Below are 19,766 nucleotides of genomic sequence, written 5' to 3'. Positions count from 1 at the left end.
ACGTGATGAGCAAGACAGAGGACATCCCCTCCTTCTCCCCTCCCCTGGTCCTGAAAATGGCTGGGTGAAGTTTTCTCGTGATGAATCCTTAAATTCTTTCATCTTCATGCTTCATTATGATAGCAAGGAAAGTCAATCAAGAAATCCTTGAGGGAAGGTAGAAAAGGAAGTCAATGTCAACATTGCCTCCCAAAGGAATGGTTTCTCTAAAACTCCAAGTAAAATAAAGCCATATTGAATTTATGCTCTTTAAGGTCTCTGTTTCTTAGGTGAATAAACATATGCAACTGCAGATATATAAAACTATTCATTCCATATAGGAATAATGACATCTAAAACAGTCTGGGGATACACTAGATACTGTGACAAACAAAATCAAGAAATTGAATATGGAAGAATGTTCTACTAGAAGGTGGTATTTGTGGTAATAATGACTTATAAGAACAGTGATTTAAAAAAATTATTATTTTAAATGCATGGAGAAGTATGGAGAATAAGATTTCTAATATGATAAAAAGTAACTATTAATATAATTATTCATTTCTTTGTTTTTATGTAATGGGATATTATATAATTTTTATTGTAAATATAGCTGCGTACATTGTATACAAATATTTGAAACCCTCTTGCTCTTTCCCCCTCTTGGGGGGCAGAAATATGCCCTTTAGGGGTTACCAAGCAATATGATAAAATATTAGAACTAGAAAAGCCTTTTTTCACTAGAAGTTTGTAGTTTCTGGTGCAAAGAAAACTACAATCGGTTTTCTATTACTTCTACTTCTTTAGTTGATTATTTCAGCTTTAATTGAAAGATGAATAACTGGAGGCAGAGGGAGAGGGAAAACCAAATTGTAGGTATGAGTCCTCCTCCCACCCACATGGCTGTAAAACGTGTTTTAGAAGCAAGGCAGCAATTTTTCTGTATATTTGTTTATCTTTGTTAAATTTAACATCTTTAAAGATTAAGTTATTTTACTTCTCTGGGTTTTTATGACTACTTTAATCACTAAATCTTCCATTGTCCTCAGGATTCAAAAATTTCCTCTATGGAGCGTGGGCTCCGAGACCTGGAAGAGGAAATTCAGATGCTAAAATCAAATGGGGCATTGAGTACTGAAGAACGGGAGGAAGAAATGAAGCAAATGGAGGTGTATCGGAGCCATTCTAAATTTATGAAAAATAAGGTAATGGTGTGCGGTTCTTTAATTCTTAAAAGGGGTGTGAAAAAAGTGATGCATACTTTTTACATCCTTAGTGATAATAAAGATCTACTTACAGTGTTTTGTCAGACTTCAGGGAAGAATACTTCCAGCACAGTTCTTTCAAATGGAACGTTCTCAAAATTAGTCAGAATTACTGACATCAGATAGTTGTTATAAATTTTTACTGAAGGAGAATTGCCTGTATGAAGCTACATATATATTGTCACAGTTTAGCTTTTCATATCTCTCTACTTCTGAGGTCATTTAATAGAATTATAGCCAGATGAGTTTCTCTCACTACATGGGACATCAGGTTCTTTACCTCTTATAAGGATTTTAAAAGTCCTAGGGTTTTCTAGGAGGCTGAATCCAGCCCCTTCCCCGCCCCCCCCCCCATTTTCCAAAATGGGCTGAATAAAATCATGGTTCCCTTTCAGATACAGTTCCATGAAGGAGAGCCCTTTGCATTGTCCCCTGGGGACGTCCATGTGCTCCCAGGCTTACTGCTGCCCATGTGCCCTTCAGGCACGTACGTGGTAAGACACCACCGAGACCTAGCAGTCTGTGTGTGCGGAGTCAGTCACACGTTCCTCCCTTGGATCCAGAGTCATTTAATTTGATTCTATAAAGGCAAATTGGAGGATTTAGTTTATTACAGTTACCAGTTTATCAGTTTTGTTGTAGTTTAGTTAAAAATCGTGATTGCAATTATAAAATTTTAGCCAGAAAATAAGTGTTTCCCCCATTATTTCCCAATCATATTCTCCAGTTTCTTAGAACTGAAAACTGAAACATTCCTGATAGTATAAAGGAATGAGAATCTGAACTCCCTCTCCAGTGTCTGCCTTCTTGCTGTGGTACCCAGACCTGGCATATAAGTCCATAGAATATTCCTCTACTACGTTAAGAATCTGTTATCAATGATTTCTACTAATTTCCTGTTAATTTTGGAAGTTAAAGATTCATATACCCAACTTTCTATAGTTTGGATTTTTCATCCTAATTTGAGAACAAAATATACGGCAACATAAAATCTATGTTTATGCTTCCCATTTGTTTATTAGCACATTCCAGTCCATTTTATAAAAAACACTGTGAAAATATAGAAACCATCTCTGGCTCTTTTTTTTTTTTTTTGGAAAAAAAGAATGATCATTTATGGCTCTTTGAAGAGGGCATTAGGGGAACAGATTTGATTGTGTTACATAAGTTATTGTTATTTCCAGTTACCGCTCTGGCTCAAAAGCAGATAATAAGAAGACCTAAGCTGACATTTAAGTGAAAAAGAATAACAATGTCGTGACAGGTAGAGCAACTGAAGGAGGAACTAAGTTCGAAAGAGGCTCAAGGGGAGGAGCTGAAAAAGAGAGCGGCTGGTCTTCAGGCCGAGGTCTTTGCCGTAAGATTTACCTCTTTGTGTGCAGTGATCCCACAGTGGGACCCTGCCAGCTCTGGCTTCTGGGTGGCTTACACTTTCATTCTCTGTGGTTGGCAGCTCTGCCCATTACTAGCACTAACCAGCCTGCTCTGCTGTTTAACCGACTCCTGTTCACCAGTTTGACGCATATGTCACTTTGTGTGCAGTGAGCCTTCACGTGTTCTAGAAGCCCTATGCCTGGTTCTTTATTGTTCCTTTTGTCACTCTATGGATGGTATTTCAAAGCTTGTTTTTTTCCAACCCCTTATTGTTAGATTGTTGATTTATGTGAATGGTGGTCTTTTTTTTCTTCTTAGGTACAGAAATATGCAGATGTTCTAGCCCCATTGCCTACAGTTTATTTTAATTTGAAGTTTTTGAGTGTAGTGCTTTACCTTCTTATATAGACGTTAAGTCCCCCAGTGGGTGATTTTCCCACAAATGTTACTTTCTTTGGGACAGATGTATAGAAAGTATTTAGAGTTACCTAGTAAATTAAAAATAGTAAGAGACTTATTTCAAGTATCTAAATCTTGTGATGAACTTAAAATTCCATTTCAAAATCTAATAATAAGATAATAAATATAGTTAGCCTTGCATGTCTGTGGGTTGCACATCCATGGATTCAACCAAATGTTTTTTATTTGAAGGGGCAAAAAAAAAAAAAAAATGGATGGTTGTGTCTGTACTGAACATGTACAGACTTTTTAGTACTTGCATTATATTAGGTATTATAAGTAGTCTAGAGATGATTTAAAGTGTACGGGATGATGTGAATAGGTTATATGTAATTACTATACCATTTTATATTGGGGACTTGAGCATCCATGAATTTTGGTATCCAAGGAGGGTCCTGGAGCCAATCCCACATGGATACCGAGGAACTACTGTAATAATAAAATAGCTAACACTTGTATACTTACTATTAGCATTTTATAACCTGCTGAGTTAGGTATATTATCAACCCCAAACTATAGGTAAGGAAACTGAGGTAACAGAATGGTACCCAGGAAAACACAGCTAGTGAGAGGCAGGGTTTGATTTTACACAGACATTCTCATTCCAGAAAGTGTGCTCATAAGCTCTTCACTACACTGCCCTATATTAGGCTGTGTACACATTTGTCAAAGTGTCAGGAAAAACTGCTTCTCAAAATAATTGTGGGCTAAGACTGGAATGCAGTATTTAAAAAACCCCCAAACTTATGCTAACTTGGTGTGTTTTCAATTTATGGTCCACTTTATAGTATAGAAAAAAAGTGAAATATCTTGGTGGAAAGGGTCTAATTTGGTTTGTGTGAACCATGTATTGTCTAGAGAAGTTGATCTACAACTTCCTTTTTCTCATAGCTATCCTTATTTATTTCTGTGTTGTGTTAGACAACAGGCTAAGCACGTTTCATATTTTATTTTTTGAATCCCCCATTGGTATAATTTCTCCATATTACTGATCTCGAAACCAAGGTTTAGCGAGGTAAAGTGATTGCTCAGAGACACATAGCTAGCTCAGCCTAATACGCGATTGACTGCTACACTGTGGCTCCTAAGCTGCTTCCCATTTATAATATTTTCTCCCCTTCTCAGTCTTTAAGGAAAATTTGTGCTTCTAAATCTACTTTACATTTAAAATATTTTCTTCGCTTTCTCAGTCTTTAAGGTCAATATAACATTATTTGAAGCTTATTTAATGATGTAGATGTTGAGGAAACAGATATATTTATTTTTGATTATATGATTGGAGGTAGCTGGAAGTTTGAATAATCATTAAGCCATATTTCTTTAGCAGAGACAGTGGCAACACTTTGAACATTTTTCCTGAACATTCATTCATACCGCAGATGTGTTTTTAGTCCAGTCTGTGTGTTAGGGATAGAGTAATACTGATGTGCATGTTTTATTGGTAAAGGGATATCAGGAAAGACATTACAGTATGTGGGCACTCCTGGGCACATGGCTATTTCACAGGATGAAAATAGCTGCCACTTAAAATTATCTTCCCCTGATGTTCTTAGTATCCTCAAAGTACTTTACATACAATAAACATACAGAAATATTTGTTGAATGAATGAATAACTATATCTATGAATAAGAGATTTCATTCATATGAGACAAATGCTTATCTTTTTGTTGAAACAGAAGACTAAATTGGAAATTTATTTTTGGTGCTCCTTAAAAATCTAATTTTAATTAAAGTAAAATTTATTTCTTCATGGGAAATTGTTCCCAAAGCTCTATCCCTTATATCTAAGATTATTATAATTAAAATACTTCACATACGTTTAGTTTTTAAACACTAAAAAAGCATTCTTTGTTTCATCAGTGGTACTGAAATTACTGACTCCTTGTCAAATTTATATTTAAAATAATCTATTTTTTAGTTTCTTGCTAGGTGGTAGACATAATGTAAAAGCAGGTCTGATTTCTGTTTCTTTGGCTTACATTTAGAGTAAAAGACTGTTTTTAAAATTATTAGAAACAGTAGGAATGTAAAGGAGATGTTTGGAAGAAAAGTTTCTGTGTTAAGAGAGAAATTTTGGGAGGATGAATGGCACCCATTTGATTTGTAGATTACCCTTTCAGAGTAATGAATTTGAAATTACACATGTAGATTCTTACAGAATGAAGTTTTATGCACTCTTTCTTTAGGTTACATACTTTTATCCATTTAGTTGGTATGAATGTTGTAGGAGATAGAACTTTGAGGGTAGAATCTTTTTTTTTAAGTTAGTACACGTATCAAAATTACAGGAGTTTTCAAAAGCACTAAAAGTAGCTTTTTAAGATAAGGATTTTATGCAGGCTTTTCTTTGAGAATGAAAAATATAACTTAATGAAAAAATAAACACAATAGCAGCAGCTTTTCAATTTACTTTACATAGTACTAGGAGGTTTCTTTTTCTCCTTCTGTGCTATATCTACATTAATCCTGCATTCCATTCATGTTCTGAAGAGGTTTGACTTAAAAGAATGAAAGCTGTTTCATCAGCACAGTGGTGCTCAGTTGCTTACTGCTATCTCATAGTCATCTAATTGAATTGGAATTTCCTTCCCCTCCATTCCCTTTCTAAAGGGTTTCAGAGACTATTTAGAAGACACGATAAATGAAAACTATTTGTTGAATAAGCTTAGTTTTTTGGGGAGTGGGGGATGGGGGGTGGTATCAAAGATTGGACAATGCGAAAAGATGAGTGTGTCCTATCACACAATTAATGCTGCATTTAGTTTCATATCTTATGACTCAGATCTATCAGAGATCCAGATGGAAGGTGGTTGTTTCATTTTTTTTTTTAAACTGTGTTTTACTTTCTTTTCTAGATTGGCCAGGTGAAACAGGAGCTGTCCAGGAAAGACACAGAACTGCTAGCCCTGCAGACAAAGCTAGAAACACTCACAAACCAGTTCTCAGACAGTAAGCAGCACATCGAAGTGCTGAAGGAGTCCTTGACTGCTAAGGAACAGAGGGCTGCTATCCTACAGACCGAGGTAAAAAGAATTCTGGGTTTTGTGGGGAGCTGATTCCTTGGCACCTTTTCCTGTGCTGTTTTTGTTAGGTTTAGAGTTGGAAAATATGAATAATGTTGTGATTAATTCTTTAGCAATGTGATCAGTTATTTGTACTAAAATATAAGCATCTTGTTTTAATTGTTCTTAGGTCTAACAAATTAAAACCGGTACAGTTTATGTATGTTTTTAATATTTTAAACTTTCACCAAGTCTGTACTTCAAAGTGTACTCTAAGCTAACACTATTTAAAATGAAAGGATAATTGTAAAAAAGAAATCATTGATTTAGAAGCTTTAATTCTCACCCATGGTAAATTTTCTGGTCATGAATGACAATGAGCTTGGTTATTCTGTATTTGGATTACATTTAAGTATTCTTAATTTTTTTTTTTTTTTTTTGAGACAGAGTGTCACTTTGTTGCCCTGGCTAGAGTGAGTGCCGTGGCGTCAACCTAGCTCACATCAACCTCCAACTCCTGGGCTTAAGCGATCCTACTGCCTCACCCTCCCCAGTAGCTGGGACTACAGGCATGCGCCACCATTCCCGGCTAATTTTTTCTATATATATTTTAGTTGTCCAGATAATTTCTTTCTATTTTTAGTAGAGACGGGGTCTCGCTTTTGCTCAGGCTGGTCTCGAACTCCTGACCTCGAGCGATCCACCCGCCTCAGCCTCCCAGAGTGCTAGGATTACAGGCGTGAGCCACCGCGCCCGGCCAGTATTCTTAATTTTTTGATATTATTAACTTATGCAAACTTCTGGAATCTATAAAAGTTCTAGATCTCATTTTGAACCACAGATCATTAGACAATGTGTTCACATCCTGCTTGAAAACAAAATTAGTATTTTTAGAAATCTAAGAAGGTTATCCTGTCTGTGGCTGTGACTTCAAGTAGAAATACACTAAATAATCACTGATAGATTCTTATCCATCTTATTTTCAATGATCAAAGAGAAGGAATTGATGATAGTATTTGGATTTGCTGTCTTAATATAAACATTTTTTAAAGATGTTAGTGAAGTAGGTAATTTAGGTAGGAATGGGTAAGTAGTTCTGCTTTATAGAAGAAAAATAATGCATATGATGTAGATTAGTTCTTTTTTGTTTTAAAGAACCAGATAGTAGATAAAAGCATAATTTTATGGAAGAAAGGAATGAAGAGAAAAAAAAAAAAGAATAAAAACATCATATTCCTAAAAGACCAGAATCTTCAAGTGAGGAGGAATGGGGAAAGGACCAAAACTGTTTTATGTATTATTTTTATCTGTACAATTTTGGGGCTTTGTTGAAAATGAGAGATTCAAGTGACGTATTTGTCATTTTTCTTATAACTTACAGTTTTTGTATTTTAATTATGTTTCATTTTATCATATCGGCCCCATTCCACCTCACAGAGACTTTTTGGGTCTAAACTCACGAGATGCAGTTAGTGGTTCAGGCTCTGGCTGTAGAGGCATGTTTACTGTGTTCGGACACCAGCTTCACCATTAATTGCCAGGTGTGTGACTCAGGGCACATGTTTAACCTCATTATGCCTCACTTGTCACGTCTGTGAGATGAAGAGAATACTAGTGCTTGACTCATAAGTTTGTGTTGTTAAAATTAAACTAGTTTATTCATGCCTAGTGCCTGGCACATAGTAAGGATTTTTTACATTAGTCATTGTCTTCATTATTATAATTCTTGTAATGAAATCAGCTAATGTATATAAAGCTTTAAGATATTAAGAGAACATAGTTCGTTTTCTTTCATTGGCATAAGTTTCATTTAGAAGATCTGATCTTTCCTATTTTTATTAAGCTTAATTTAAGTTTATTCAGGGAATTACAAATATAAAATTATCAGGAAAATGTTACCTGCAGAGTTATTAATTTATGGCTTTATTAGTAAGCATTTTTCACTTCAGTAACTTGAGTGCATGCAGTACTGCAGAAGGGTCAGAAGAGGGTGCTGGTGTGTTAGAGGTGGGCCCTAAACCAGGTCAGCTGCTGTAACAGCTTTGGATGGAGGTGGCAGGTGTGCACACCAGAGAACTAAGCAGTTGGTCAGTGGTAATGCAAACATATAAAAGCTTGTCACAGTTTAATAAATGACTTTTCCCCCTTGGCAATCCATCCTTCTCTTTGTACCCCTCTCAAATAATGTTCCTATTAGCTAGGTCTCACACAGATGGTTGCGACTGGTTTCTTGTACTATAGAGAATAAAGACTGTATTTGTTGTCATTCTTGAATGGTTTTTATATTTGTTTTTAGCCACTGTGGGAGTAGCTGAGTCTCAGTGATTACTCCTATATGTTTTTCAAATAACCACTCAAATATAACCATCCATCCTAAAAGGTGTATGAAAGTTAACTTCCTTTTGAATTTGGGATGATTTTAAGAATGTAATATGCCCATGTATTAGCATTTACTTTTTAAAAAAATTACTCTGGTGACACTTGACAAGGGTCACTTTTTCCAAAGTGACTTTCCCGTGTTAGAGCTCAATGAAAGGCAGTTTGTGCCAGCTCTCTGTATTTCCATAATTTGCTCTTCATCGAGTTCTTTGCAGCTATCCTAGACTTCAATCTAACACTCAAATCACTAAGTTAAGTATGTGTGAAAAAAAACATGGATCATGGAATTTAAAAAAATTTTTTAATTCTTCAAGGAAAGGAGTGATGTGGGAAATGATCTGATGTTTTTCCTGTTCGGGGTACATGGAATGTGGCCCTCTGGTGTTGTGCAGTATACAATGTACGTGGAATTGTTCCTGTCACATGGACATCTCTTTTAATCTGCTGAGCCTCACAGAGATGGTCTGGATGTAGTAGTACAGTGGTTACAGGCATGGGCCTTTGAGTGAGATGTAGGCTTGAAAACCAACCCTTTATGTTTACTCCTTGTGTGACCGTTGAGGAGTTACTTTTCCTGTCTTAGGCCTCCATTTCCTCATCTATACAATGACGATAATGATATTAATAATACCAACTTCCTAAGGATCTTATAGGCTATAATAGGTGTTTAATTATGTAGTTTTCATCTGAATAAACTCAGTGGGTTAAAAAATTTTTGAAACACCTTATAGTCTGTAGCACTTTGATTTGATTTGATATTTATGGTTTTACTTGCTCTGCATAGTAATGGTGTAGGTTAGGCAGCATAAGTATTGTCTTTTGTATTGAGAATGTTAGGAAGTGCTTATTAGCATACTACTTTGGGGCTGGTCTCACTAGTAACCCTGGAACTTTTGATACCAGTTACAGTAGTCTCAGGAACTTTTCTATTTGATGTCTCCTTTCATATTCTTGAGTCTTGATGCTATACCAGGGACCTCCTATTGAATTTATTTTCTGGATGAGTTCTCAGTGTACAGAGTGGAGCTGATTTTATCAATAAACTAAAATAATGTAGACCTTAGTGCCTCAAAGTAGTACTTTTTTTTTCTTACTTCTGCTGAAAATCGTGTTTTAGAATTGTTTATAAAGGTGAGCAGTGTCATCCATATCTTATAGCAGTAAGAGGAAGTGGTTCTTTTGTCAGAGGTGACAAAATCCAGCATCCAGCACGGTGTAAAGAACTGCCCTAGCTGGCTGCTGGGTCCTGCAGCTAGGATGCTCTTGACATGCACTTTTGCTTGCAGTCCCCCCAGTGCCCCAGTGCGGGGCCTCTTTGGGTTAGAGTTCTGACTTCCTCAGCATACTTAGACTTAGTAAAACATTCTTAGAACTAGAGGGCATTTTTGGAGATCATCTAGTCTTTCCATAATTTAAAAAATGTGTATGATAATATCTAACATTGAGTACTTTCTGTGTACAGTGCAAGATGTGTGTACTTTCATTCATATTCTCAGTTCATCTTTACAGTAACTTTCTAGGAAATAAGAATTGTTGTAACATTTTACATATGGGCATGCTGAAGCTCAGAGAGATTGAGGTTTACATAACTTATTGCCTTACTACCTGGGATTCAGAAATTGATCAATTAAAACTCCAAAACTTATGTTCTTAGTCATAATGCTACAAATCCTCTCTCTGCACAGAGGGTAAGTCACATGCTGAGGGCCTACACAACTACTTTGGTGTTACTTTTGGAATTAGATTTCATCTTTTCTGACTCTGCTAATTATGATATGCCATAGAGACCATGACTCTAGCTTGATTGATAGGTTGGGGACTAGCCACAAAGAAACATGGGGAGAAGAGGAAGCAATTCATGGTAGTAGAGATGAGAAAAGAGTTTAGGATGAAAGAATTATATAGCTTCAGAAAGAGATAGGCATCTTTCATGACATGAGAGTAAGAAAGAAGAGAAAGATTTATCGATTGCTTTCTTCATTCATTCAACACTTATTTGTGGATACCTGCTGAGGACTTTTCTAAGCACTGGGGACACAGTGGTGAATAAAACTAAGGCTGCTGCTGATCTATATCTGTATTTATCTGTATCTCTGTAAATAGCTGCTCGGAATAAAAGAGAACTGGGTACCACTAACAGAGATAGGGTTTGGAATCTTTTTCGGTGAATGTTTCTCTTTCTCACTATTCTAGGCAGATCATTGCTCTGTCATGACGCTGTTTTTTCTCCTCCCTTCCAAGAATGAGTACCTGTTAACAAGGACCCTGCACTGGGGATGTTCTGAGGGGTGTTAGTTTTGGTAACCAAGAAGCTTAGATTTTAATGGTGACATGTGGACAGCAGGTAAATCTTGGTCCTAAGTGAGGCAGAGATTTGAAGCCGAGACCCTGGCATAAATCCAGGACTTTCCTGAAAAAGGCTGGACTAGAAAAAATTCCTCCTACTAGTATTGACAGTATGAGAGACTGACTTGTTCACCTGGCCTTTGACCTGTGGGGAAAAAGGTCTCTCTCATGCAGATTTGAGTTCGAATAGACGTAACTGCTCTCAAGGGCCATACTTTCAACCTAGTATGCACAGATTCCCACAGATAAAAACCCTGCTTATAATGAATTCATAAATCCAAATTACTTAATCGCTTGTGGATTATAATCTACTGTGAGCCAGTATCAGGAGTAAGAGCAAATAGAGTGATTAGAGTCTCTTAAGAACACTGGATAAGGGCCGAGCGCGGTGGCTCACGCCTGTAATCCCAGCACTCTGGGAGGCCGAGGCAGGTGGATCGCTCGAGGTCAGGAGTTCGAGACCAGCCTGAGCAACAGCGAGACCCCGTCTCTACTAAAAATAGAAAGAAATTATCTGGCCAACTAAAATATATATAGAAAAAATTAGCTGGGCATGGTGGCACATGCCTGTAGTCCCAGCTACTCGGGAGGCTGAGGCAGGAGGATTGCTTAAGCCCAGGAGTTTGAGGTTGCTGAGAGCTAGGCTGACGCCACGGCACTCACTCTAGCCAGGGCAACAAAGTGACACACTGTCTCAAAAAAAAGAACACTGGATAATAGAATGAGACTATAAACTAAATAATTAATATAAAGGATGAACTAGTAAGCATGGGAGCACTCTCCAGAATTGATGATCAGATGAAATTTGGTGGGACCTTGTTTCAGGACTACCGATGATAAAAGCCGATGATGCAGTGTAGCAAAGGTAGCACTAGCTGTTTAGTATAGTGTCTTTGAATCTTGGCATTGCCACTTAGTGCTATGTAAGTGTATAATTTTTGTACCTCAAAAATATTGGCATTACTTCATAGAGTACTGTAAGAATTAAATGAGTTAATATCTCTGTATAGTAACATTTAGTAAATATTAACTATTAAATGCATGAAAGAAGGATTTAAAACATGGACAAAAAGCAAGATGCTATAAATAATACCACAGTTTTTAAAAGACCAAAGTAGGATTTTAGACATGACGTATATAGTCACTAAAATGAAAAATTCAGTATGTTAGTTTAACTATAGATTAGGAGAGAGCTGCAGGGACAATTAGTGAATTGGAACATAGATTACTGACAAGGCTATGGGAAAGATAAAAAGATAGAAATTATTAAAAAGAGTGCTACGGAAATAGAGTCTAATTTCTATTTACGAGAGTTTCAGAAGGAGAGGATAGAGATAATGGGGGGGCAATTTTAAAAGATAATTGCTGAGAGTTTTTTTCTGATTTGATGATAGGAATGGATCCTTCAATTTTGGAGCAAATTATTCTTGAGCAAAAAAATACACACATTTACATACATCATAATGAAACCATAGATAAACTGATCTTAAAAGCTGCCAGAGAGAAAAGATAGACTACCTACAAAGGATTAACAATTAGGCCAACATCAGTCTTTTCAATATCAGCAACAGTAATTGGAATATGGTAGAATAAAATCTTCAAAGTTTAGTGAAAACCCTTGGCAACTCAGAATTCTGTACCCAGCTAAACTATCACCATTCTTCAGTGAAAGTTAGAATAAAGACAATTTTTTCAGACTAACACAAACTTACTACGCATGAATCTCTATGGAAAGAACTGCTAAAAGATGTACATTAGAAAAAAGGAAATTATATCCAGAAGGAAGGAGTGAGATAGGAGTAATAGAACTAGGAATAATAGATGAAAAGACATTAATGCAACAAATAGGAAAAAATAATCAAATATCAATATGAGAGTTTGGCACAGACCTTACAGTAATAGTGTCATTAAAGCCAAAATTCCAAATCAATGGAGTTTTACTCAATAAAGATGAAGAATTTCAGAGAAAGATCGTAAAAAGAAGAGCTTATCTGTTGCTTCTGCTTGTTGGTATAATGTTGGTAGATGATAGAGAACATGAAATTCTGCATTTAGATTGTTTCTGTCTTCCTGTGAAGAAGGTCTTAGGACTGAAAAGGGTGGATTATATGTTTCAACAGTGGCAACAGTGGTAACATGAAAAGAAAGCCCAAGGTGTGTGAAAAGGAAAATTATAAGAAAACATAAAGAGATCTATAACCTTGCTACTCAAAGTGTGGTCCAAAGACCATCATTGTTGACTCACCTAAGAGCTTTTTAGAAACAAAGAATCTTGAGCCCACTTCAGGCCTACTAAATCAGAGTCTGCATTTTAGCAGGTTTCACAGTTTGAGAAGTGCTATAAATTGTCTTTTGGCTAAGACATTTTAAATTCCAGGTACAAATGAAATTACTGATCTGCTGTTGATCATTACTGAGAAGTCGTAAAAATAAGCGAGGTTTCTGAGATTGGCTTTCTGAGCAAAATGTCATTTTGCTCTTCAAACAGGGAAGAAAGAGGATTGTCACATTTGTGTACAACCTAATCTTTTTCCTATGCGCAATTTTAGACTGGAATATTGGAGGAAAGTTTTGTGAGGACTTTGAAGTAGAGGCAGTGATTACTAAGAGCCAACATTAAAACTGGGTCATCTCAGACTAATTTTATATTCTTTTTTGGTAGCATTTCTAGACCGGAAGATCAGCAATATATGGGAGATACAGTAGATCTATACTTACATAAGGCACTCTCAAAACAATGTAATTAAAGTGGAGGAATGTAAGCTGGGTAAGATTATAGTTAGGTGTCTTCATGACTGTAACATGACTTTTCCCTAAAGGTGGTATTTAATGATGTATGTTAAACTACATATAAATTTTTGGTAGAATTCTGTACCTCTCTAAACTTGACTCTTCCTTCATTAATGAACTGGATGGGAAAAAAAATATGAGCATGGGTGGATAATGTCCATGAATAAGAAATTCAGCATTCCAAAATAGGGCTAAATCCAGCAGGATAAAATTTAACAGGATGAGTGTAAAAATATTTATTTGTCATTCTTCCCTTGCAAACACACCCACCTACCTATCCCCACACAAGCACCCCAAAAAGCAAAACAGTCTGCTTAAGTAACCGCTCGATGTCTGTAGAGCAGCTGCCAACGAATTACCTCCCTCCCACCGCCCCATAAACCTTATGCAATCTTAGGTTATTTTAGAAGTGTCTAGAATAAGAAGGAGGTGATCAGACCACACGTTTAAGCATGTTTAAGTGCAGAGTCTGAAACCACAGCCTATTAAGGAACAACTGAAGTGTAGCTTGGAAAAGAAATGCTCTTGGCAGAACATGATAGCCTGCATGTTATTTGAATGGCTGTTAATGTAAAAGAGAGTGTGGCCTAAGGGTAGAACTAGGCTGATTGTGTAAAACCAGAGAAAAACATTTTAAAATATTTATTTTTTAACTTCAGGATAAGAGATACCTTTTTACTATACCTATCAAAAGCAGAGTGTAGGCAGCCTCTGGAGAGGAATTGTGTTCCTGGTTATTACTGGAGGTGTTCACATACTAGAGATGTCGGTGTAAAAGGCATATTGCATTAGGAGATCCAAGCTTTGGATGAGAGATTGAACTGGGTGACTGTTAAGGGTCCTTTCAGTGCTGGAATTCTCCCTTCCTGTGATGCTAAGAGTTTTCATGTAGAGTTGTAAGACGTAGTGGATCTTAGTTCTGACACCAGAATGAAGAAGTATTACGTATGTGTTTACTTAGCGGGGTCAAGGTAGGTTGGCTAACTGCCTTACTTTATCAGGTTTGCAGAAACCAACAGTAGGAACATTTCTATTGGAGCTGCATAGCTGAATATCACTTGCTGCAGTATACTTTGTGTAGCCATTACTGTGTCTGCTTTGCTATTAATTTTCAAGGGAAAGTGAGTGGAGAGGATTTCAACATTAATTTTTTAGATTGTAAATTTGCAAAACTTATTCCCTCCTCTCCCACTCCTTTCCTTTTTGGTAAACAAAGTACAGATAAACTAAGTACTATGGAGTGGCTTGTCTCTACCCCGGCTATTTTGATGTTCCTCTCAGCGCTTCATCTTTTGTCAGGTAGGAGGCCTCCAACAGGGCTCCATGCAGTTTGTTGAAATAGCCTTTTTAAAGGTTTACTTGTGTGTAGACTGTATGCGGGCATTCCCTGGCCTGGTGCCCATCGCTCAGCCTCCCTTCTAGATGGGAGCAATGGGAAATGTGGTAAGAGGAAATTATGTTTAGTGATCTTGTCCAGGTCACTTAATTAGTTTGTGCCTTGATTTTTCTCAGCTTTAAGATTAGCAGTTTAAATTAGATGATTTAACTTTAAAAAAATTTATGAAATACTACAGAAAAATGCAGAAAATATCAGTTAGATTTAGCGTATATATTTGTTTTTTTTTTTTTTTTTTTTTTAAGAGAAAAGGTCTTGCTCCACTGCCCAGGCCGGAGTGCTGTGGCATGAATATAGCTCACTGTAACCTCAAACTCCTGGGCTCAAGCAATTCTCTTGCCTCAGCCTCTGAGTCCCAAGTAACTGGGACTACAGGTGTGTGCCACCATGCCTGGCTAATTTTTTAAATTTTTTGTAGAGACAAGGTCTTGCTATGTTGCCCAGGCTGATCTCAAACTCCTGGCCTCAAGCGATCCTCCTGCCTTGGCCTTCCAGAGTGCTGGGATTATAGGCGTGAGCCACCACACCTGGTCCTAGATTTAACATACATACGTTGACCACATTAGGTGATCATTAAAGGTCCTTTAAAAGAAAAAGTCCTTAAAAAAAAAAAAGAAATCTATACTAGTCAATGGAAGATGTGGTTTAAATGAAAAATATTGTTAGAATGTGAGATTTTTAGAACTAGTTGGGGCTAGGAATAAAGGGATTAGATTGTTGTCTCCAGAGGAAGTTATGTACAGTGAGGTGGGAAGGGGAAATGACAAGGAGTGGAGAGAACTGAACACGTGGTCAGAGTTAGAAAGGGAGAATGTCATGTTGGCAAAGCTGAGGGAAAAATGATAGGAAACAAGCCATTTTTTCCCATGCAATTTATTGTCAACTACTAATGTACATTTAGATAGATCTATTTACTGATGTAAAACAAAGGAAGGTTAAGATAATTAATAGTTTTTTAATAAAATTAAGAGGCCAAACAAAACAGCAGGGTAGCCATTTTTTTGTTCAGTTTCATTGGCAGAGAAAAACTTGTAGGGAAAACGCTTCTGTTTTTATTGAAGTTGGCATAAACTGTTTGCCACAGACCTTAATGCTTGGCAAGCTAGGTGAATGCTGTTCCTCCGGCTCAGTTAAGGTGAATAAACAAGGTCTTATTCCTCCTGCCAGGAGTGGTGTTAGGGTGATGACTATGTGTCCTGCTAGTCTTTGAAGGGTTTTCCTAAATATGTTTTTTGTGGTTTGAAAAATATGGACCTCACGCAAAATTATACTACAAATTTAGTTCAATCCAAACCAAAAGATCAGTTTAGAATTCAGAGCAATTAATCTAGTAGTAGCAAAGTGGTTTTCGTGGTGGTTTTTATCTTGAATCTCCAGACCAGCATATTTAAATTCTGCATTGCACAAAAAAGCGTACTAGAAAAGTGTACACAGGTGATTTGAATTGGATACTTAGTAAAGAAAAGGTCATTTAATCATTAGGGCTATGGACTTGGGCAATTTCTGTGCCTAACATTTAGAAAATGCAATATTTTTGATATCAAAGCCTACATTAGCCACACTTACACCAAAGGTTGTATGCTTATAACAAGGGTTCTTATTCTTTACCCTTTTCACTCACCCATTCCTGTGGATCTCATACTTGACATTCTCTCAAAATGGCTTGCAGGTATTTATGACTGGTCAGCACTGGCACATTTCCAGGTGGCTTAACTGAGTCACAGATCTAATGTAAAAGTACAGCCGGGGCATCCAGGTACCTTTGGTAAAGGAGCAGCAATGTGGGGGTCCCATGAGATACTGAACCATCAGAATGAGAAACATTTAGGAGTGATGAGGGATGTTTTCCCGTTGTATTGTGATCCCTGACCTGCAGATGGAAAGCCTGTGTTTCTCTGAAATTAATGCTTATTAGAACTGGGAGACAAGCAAATTAGGCAATTCAGACTTCTCTACAGGGTTAAATGTTGGGGCTTTTTGCCTCTATGGTAAGAATGTAATAGTGTATTTAGGACATATTTTTTAGATGAGTTGCTTTGTTTTTTGCTTGTGGTTATTGGTTAGACATGTTAGAAGAGGAATATTCATATTATATATAGAACAGACTAGACTGTAGAAATGAGGTACAAATGAGTATGTGATTTACTTATTTTTAAAATTTCTGACATGTTTACTTTTCTAAGGCTTTGGCCTCCTTAACTGTGCAGAAGGGTCAACAGATTCAATGAGTACCCTCTTTGCTCACTGTGGCTGATGTCCTTCAATGGACTCTGCTATTAGGAACCAAATTTGATACTGTCAGATAGGATCAGTAGTGACACAGGCTGGCTCGAGCTGTGCCTGAATGCCACATGGACAGGGTCAGTGGGTTCTTGTGGCATCTTGAGCATCTGGTTGTTGAATGTCATACTCCACAAAGGTCTTTGCTCTGTGGTGGCAGTCCTTCCTTCTCGACTGAATCAATATTCCGTCTGATATTTTTTTTGACCTTTTTGTGTAGTAGAGTGTTTCTGATTTTTTTATTTTTTTTTCCTCTAAACATTATACTGTAAGATCTGATTTTTAATAGATGAGGAAAGACAAAGGGAAACTTAAAGACTTTTGCTGTCTTGTACCTTAGAATGTACCGTTAGAGAACTGAGTGGTGATCATGTAATTCATCTTTGTTTTGCATTGTATTTTAATGCTTGCCCTCAGGTCTTCAGTGCTGGATCCGGGCACCCAAATGGGGAATTTTTTTTTTCTTTTGAGACAGAGTCTCGCTCTGTTGCCCGGGCTAGAGTGAGTGCCATGGTGTCAGCCTAGCTCACAGCAACCTCAAACTCCTGGGCTCAAGCGATCCTCCTGCCTCAGCCTCCACAGTAGCTGGGACTACAGGCATGTGCCACCATGCCCAGCTAATTTTTTCTGTATATATTTTTAGTTGTCCATATAATTTTCTTGCTATTTTTAGTAGAGACGAGGTCTCGCTCTTGCTCAGGTTGGTCTCGAACTCCTGACCTCGAGCACTCCACCCGCCTCGGCCTCCCAGAGTGCTAGGATTACAGGCATGAGCCACCGCGCCCAGCCCCAAACTGGGAAATTTTATTGTAGCATCTCTTAGACTCACAAGGCTTGACTTATTGTAGTTTTGATGTTTGTCAGTAAAACATATTTTTAGATCATGGCTAAAGAAGCTTTTATTTTTCCTTGTCCCTGAAGAAAATATTGAGTAGGCTGATCATCTTGACACATATTAACTCTCAGTTTACATTTCATGTAGAATTCAAGGAAGGTACTCATTTAGATCTTATTTGATTTCTTTCGCTATCATTTTGTAATTTTCAGCATACAGATCCTGTACATGTTTTGTTAGATTTGTACTTAAGTATTTAATTTTTTTGGAGTGGTTGTAAATGATCATAAATTTTGAAAATGCAAGTTCAATAATGAGTCATTTAATTTTGGCCAGTTCACAAAATATTCATATTTTTAAAGCAAATAGAAGTATGCCTCTATTTACCTTAGTAGTATTCTTCATTTTTCTTTTTCTTTTTTTTTTGAGACAGGGGTCTCGTTGTGTTCCCCAGGCTAGAGTACAGTGGCTGTTCACAGGTGTGATCACAGCTCACTGTAGCTTCAAACTCGTGAGCTCAAGTAATCCTCCTGCCTCAGCTTCCCAAGTAGCTGAGACTACAGGCTCATGCCACTATGCCCAGCTTATTCTTAATAAGAAATATTTTAGGTATATAAGAATATAGATAAGATAATAAAACACTTTCAAATGACATCATGATGTGCAAAAGTTTTAAATTTTAACATAGTTGGGTTTACCAGTATTTTTTGTTTATGCTATATCCTTTGTGTATCTTTAAAAAAATCCTTTCATGCCGCAATGCCTTAAACTATTTTTCTATATTTCCTTCTAAAAGTTTTAAAGATTTGCTTGTCCTATATAAATCTTTAATTCACTCAGAATTCATTTTTGTGTATACTCTGAGTTAGAGATCTTCTCCCCTTCCCCAATATGAGTAACTAGTTGTCTGAAAATGATTTATTGAATATTTTCTTCTTTTCTCACTAATTACAATGTCACCTCTGTTTTATATATTTATTGATTGATACATGTCTTAATCTATGTGTGCTGCTGTAACAAAATACCATAGTCTGGGTAATTTCTAAAGAGCAGAAATTTATTTTCTCACCGTTCTGGGGTCCGGAAAGTTCAGGATCAAGGTGCTGTTTAGGTGTCTGGTGAGAGCTGCTCTCTTTCCAAGATGGTATCTCGGTGCTGCATCCTCTGGAGAGAGGGGGCGCTGTGTCCTCACACGGAGGAAGGCGGAAGGCGGAAAGGGACGCAAACCAAATACCGAATGCTGGGTGAAGCCTCTTTTATAAGGGCCTTAATCCCATTCAGAGGGAGGAGCCCTCATGGCTTAATCACCTCTGAAGCCCCTGCCTCTTAGTACAGTCATACCTGGCAGCACCTGAATTTTGAAGGGGACACATTCAAACAGTTAGCAGTACCTGTATGCGTGGGTCTCTTAGTGGGCTCCCGTTTTTGTTACAAAAGTGTTGGTTTATTCCTACACCAATACCATGTTTTCTAATTTTGCTTTTTTTAAAAAAGCTTTATAAACTTATGTATTTAAAATGTACAATTTGGTAAATTTTGACATAAACACCTGTGAAATCAGCAGCACAGTCAAGATAATGAACATTTTCCATTACTCTCAAAAGTTTTGTTTTACCTTTTTGTAATGCTTTCCTACTGTGTCACCCTAATGTTCTCCATT

The 19,766-nt window shown here is 37.0% G+C and overlaps 1 protein-coding gene across 7 annotated transcripts in view; it reads left to right on the top strand.

Annotated features, from left to right (window-relative positions):
* ERC1 (ELKS/RAB6-interacting/CAST family member 1) overlaps window positions 1–19,766 on the top strand; it is a 486,124-nt gene that overhangs the window by 107,142 nt on the left and 359,216 nt on the right. For 3 of the 7 annotated variants that reach the window (XM_045554660.1, XM_045554664.1, XM_045554659.1), the window contains exons 5-7: window positions 1,029–1,184; window positions 2,509–2,601; window positions 5,934–6,101. In XM_045554660.1, the coding sequence (XP_045410616.1) occupies window positions 1,029–1,184; window positions 2,509–2,601; window positions 5,934–6,101 (417 nt within the window). The remainder of the gene's footprint in view (window positions 1–1,028; window positions 1,185–2,508; window positions 2,602–5,933; window positions 6,102–19,766) is intronic. The other 4 variants (XM_045554665.1, XM_045554663.1, XM_045554662.1 and 1 more) reach the window with 2 other exon arrangements.

Source organism: Lemur catta, chromosome 6 (genome assembly GCF_020740605.2).
Source record: "Lemur catta isolate mLemCat1 chromosome 6, mLemCat1.pri, whole genome shotgun sequence".
NCBI lineage: Eukaryota > Metazoa > Chordata > Mammalia > Primates > Lemuridae > Lemur > Lemur catta.
The sequence above is the reverse complement of the archived record's forward strand: the minus strand, read 5'-3'. Positions and strand labels throughout refer to the sequence as shown.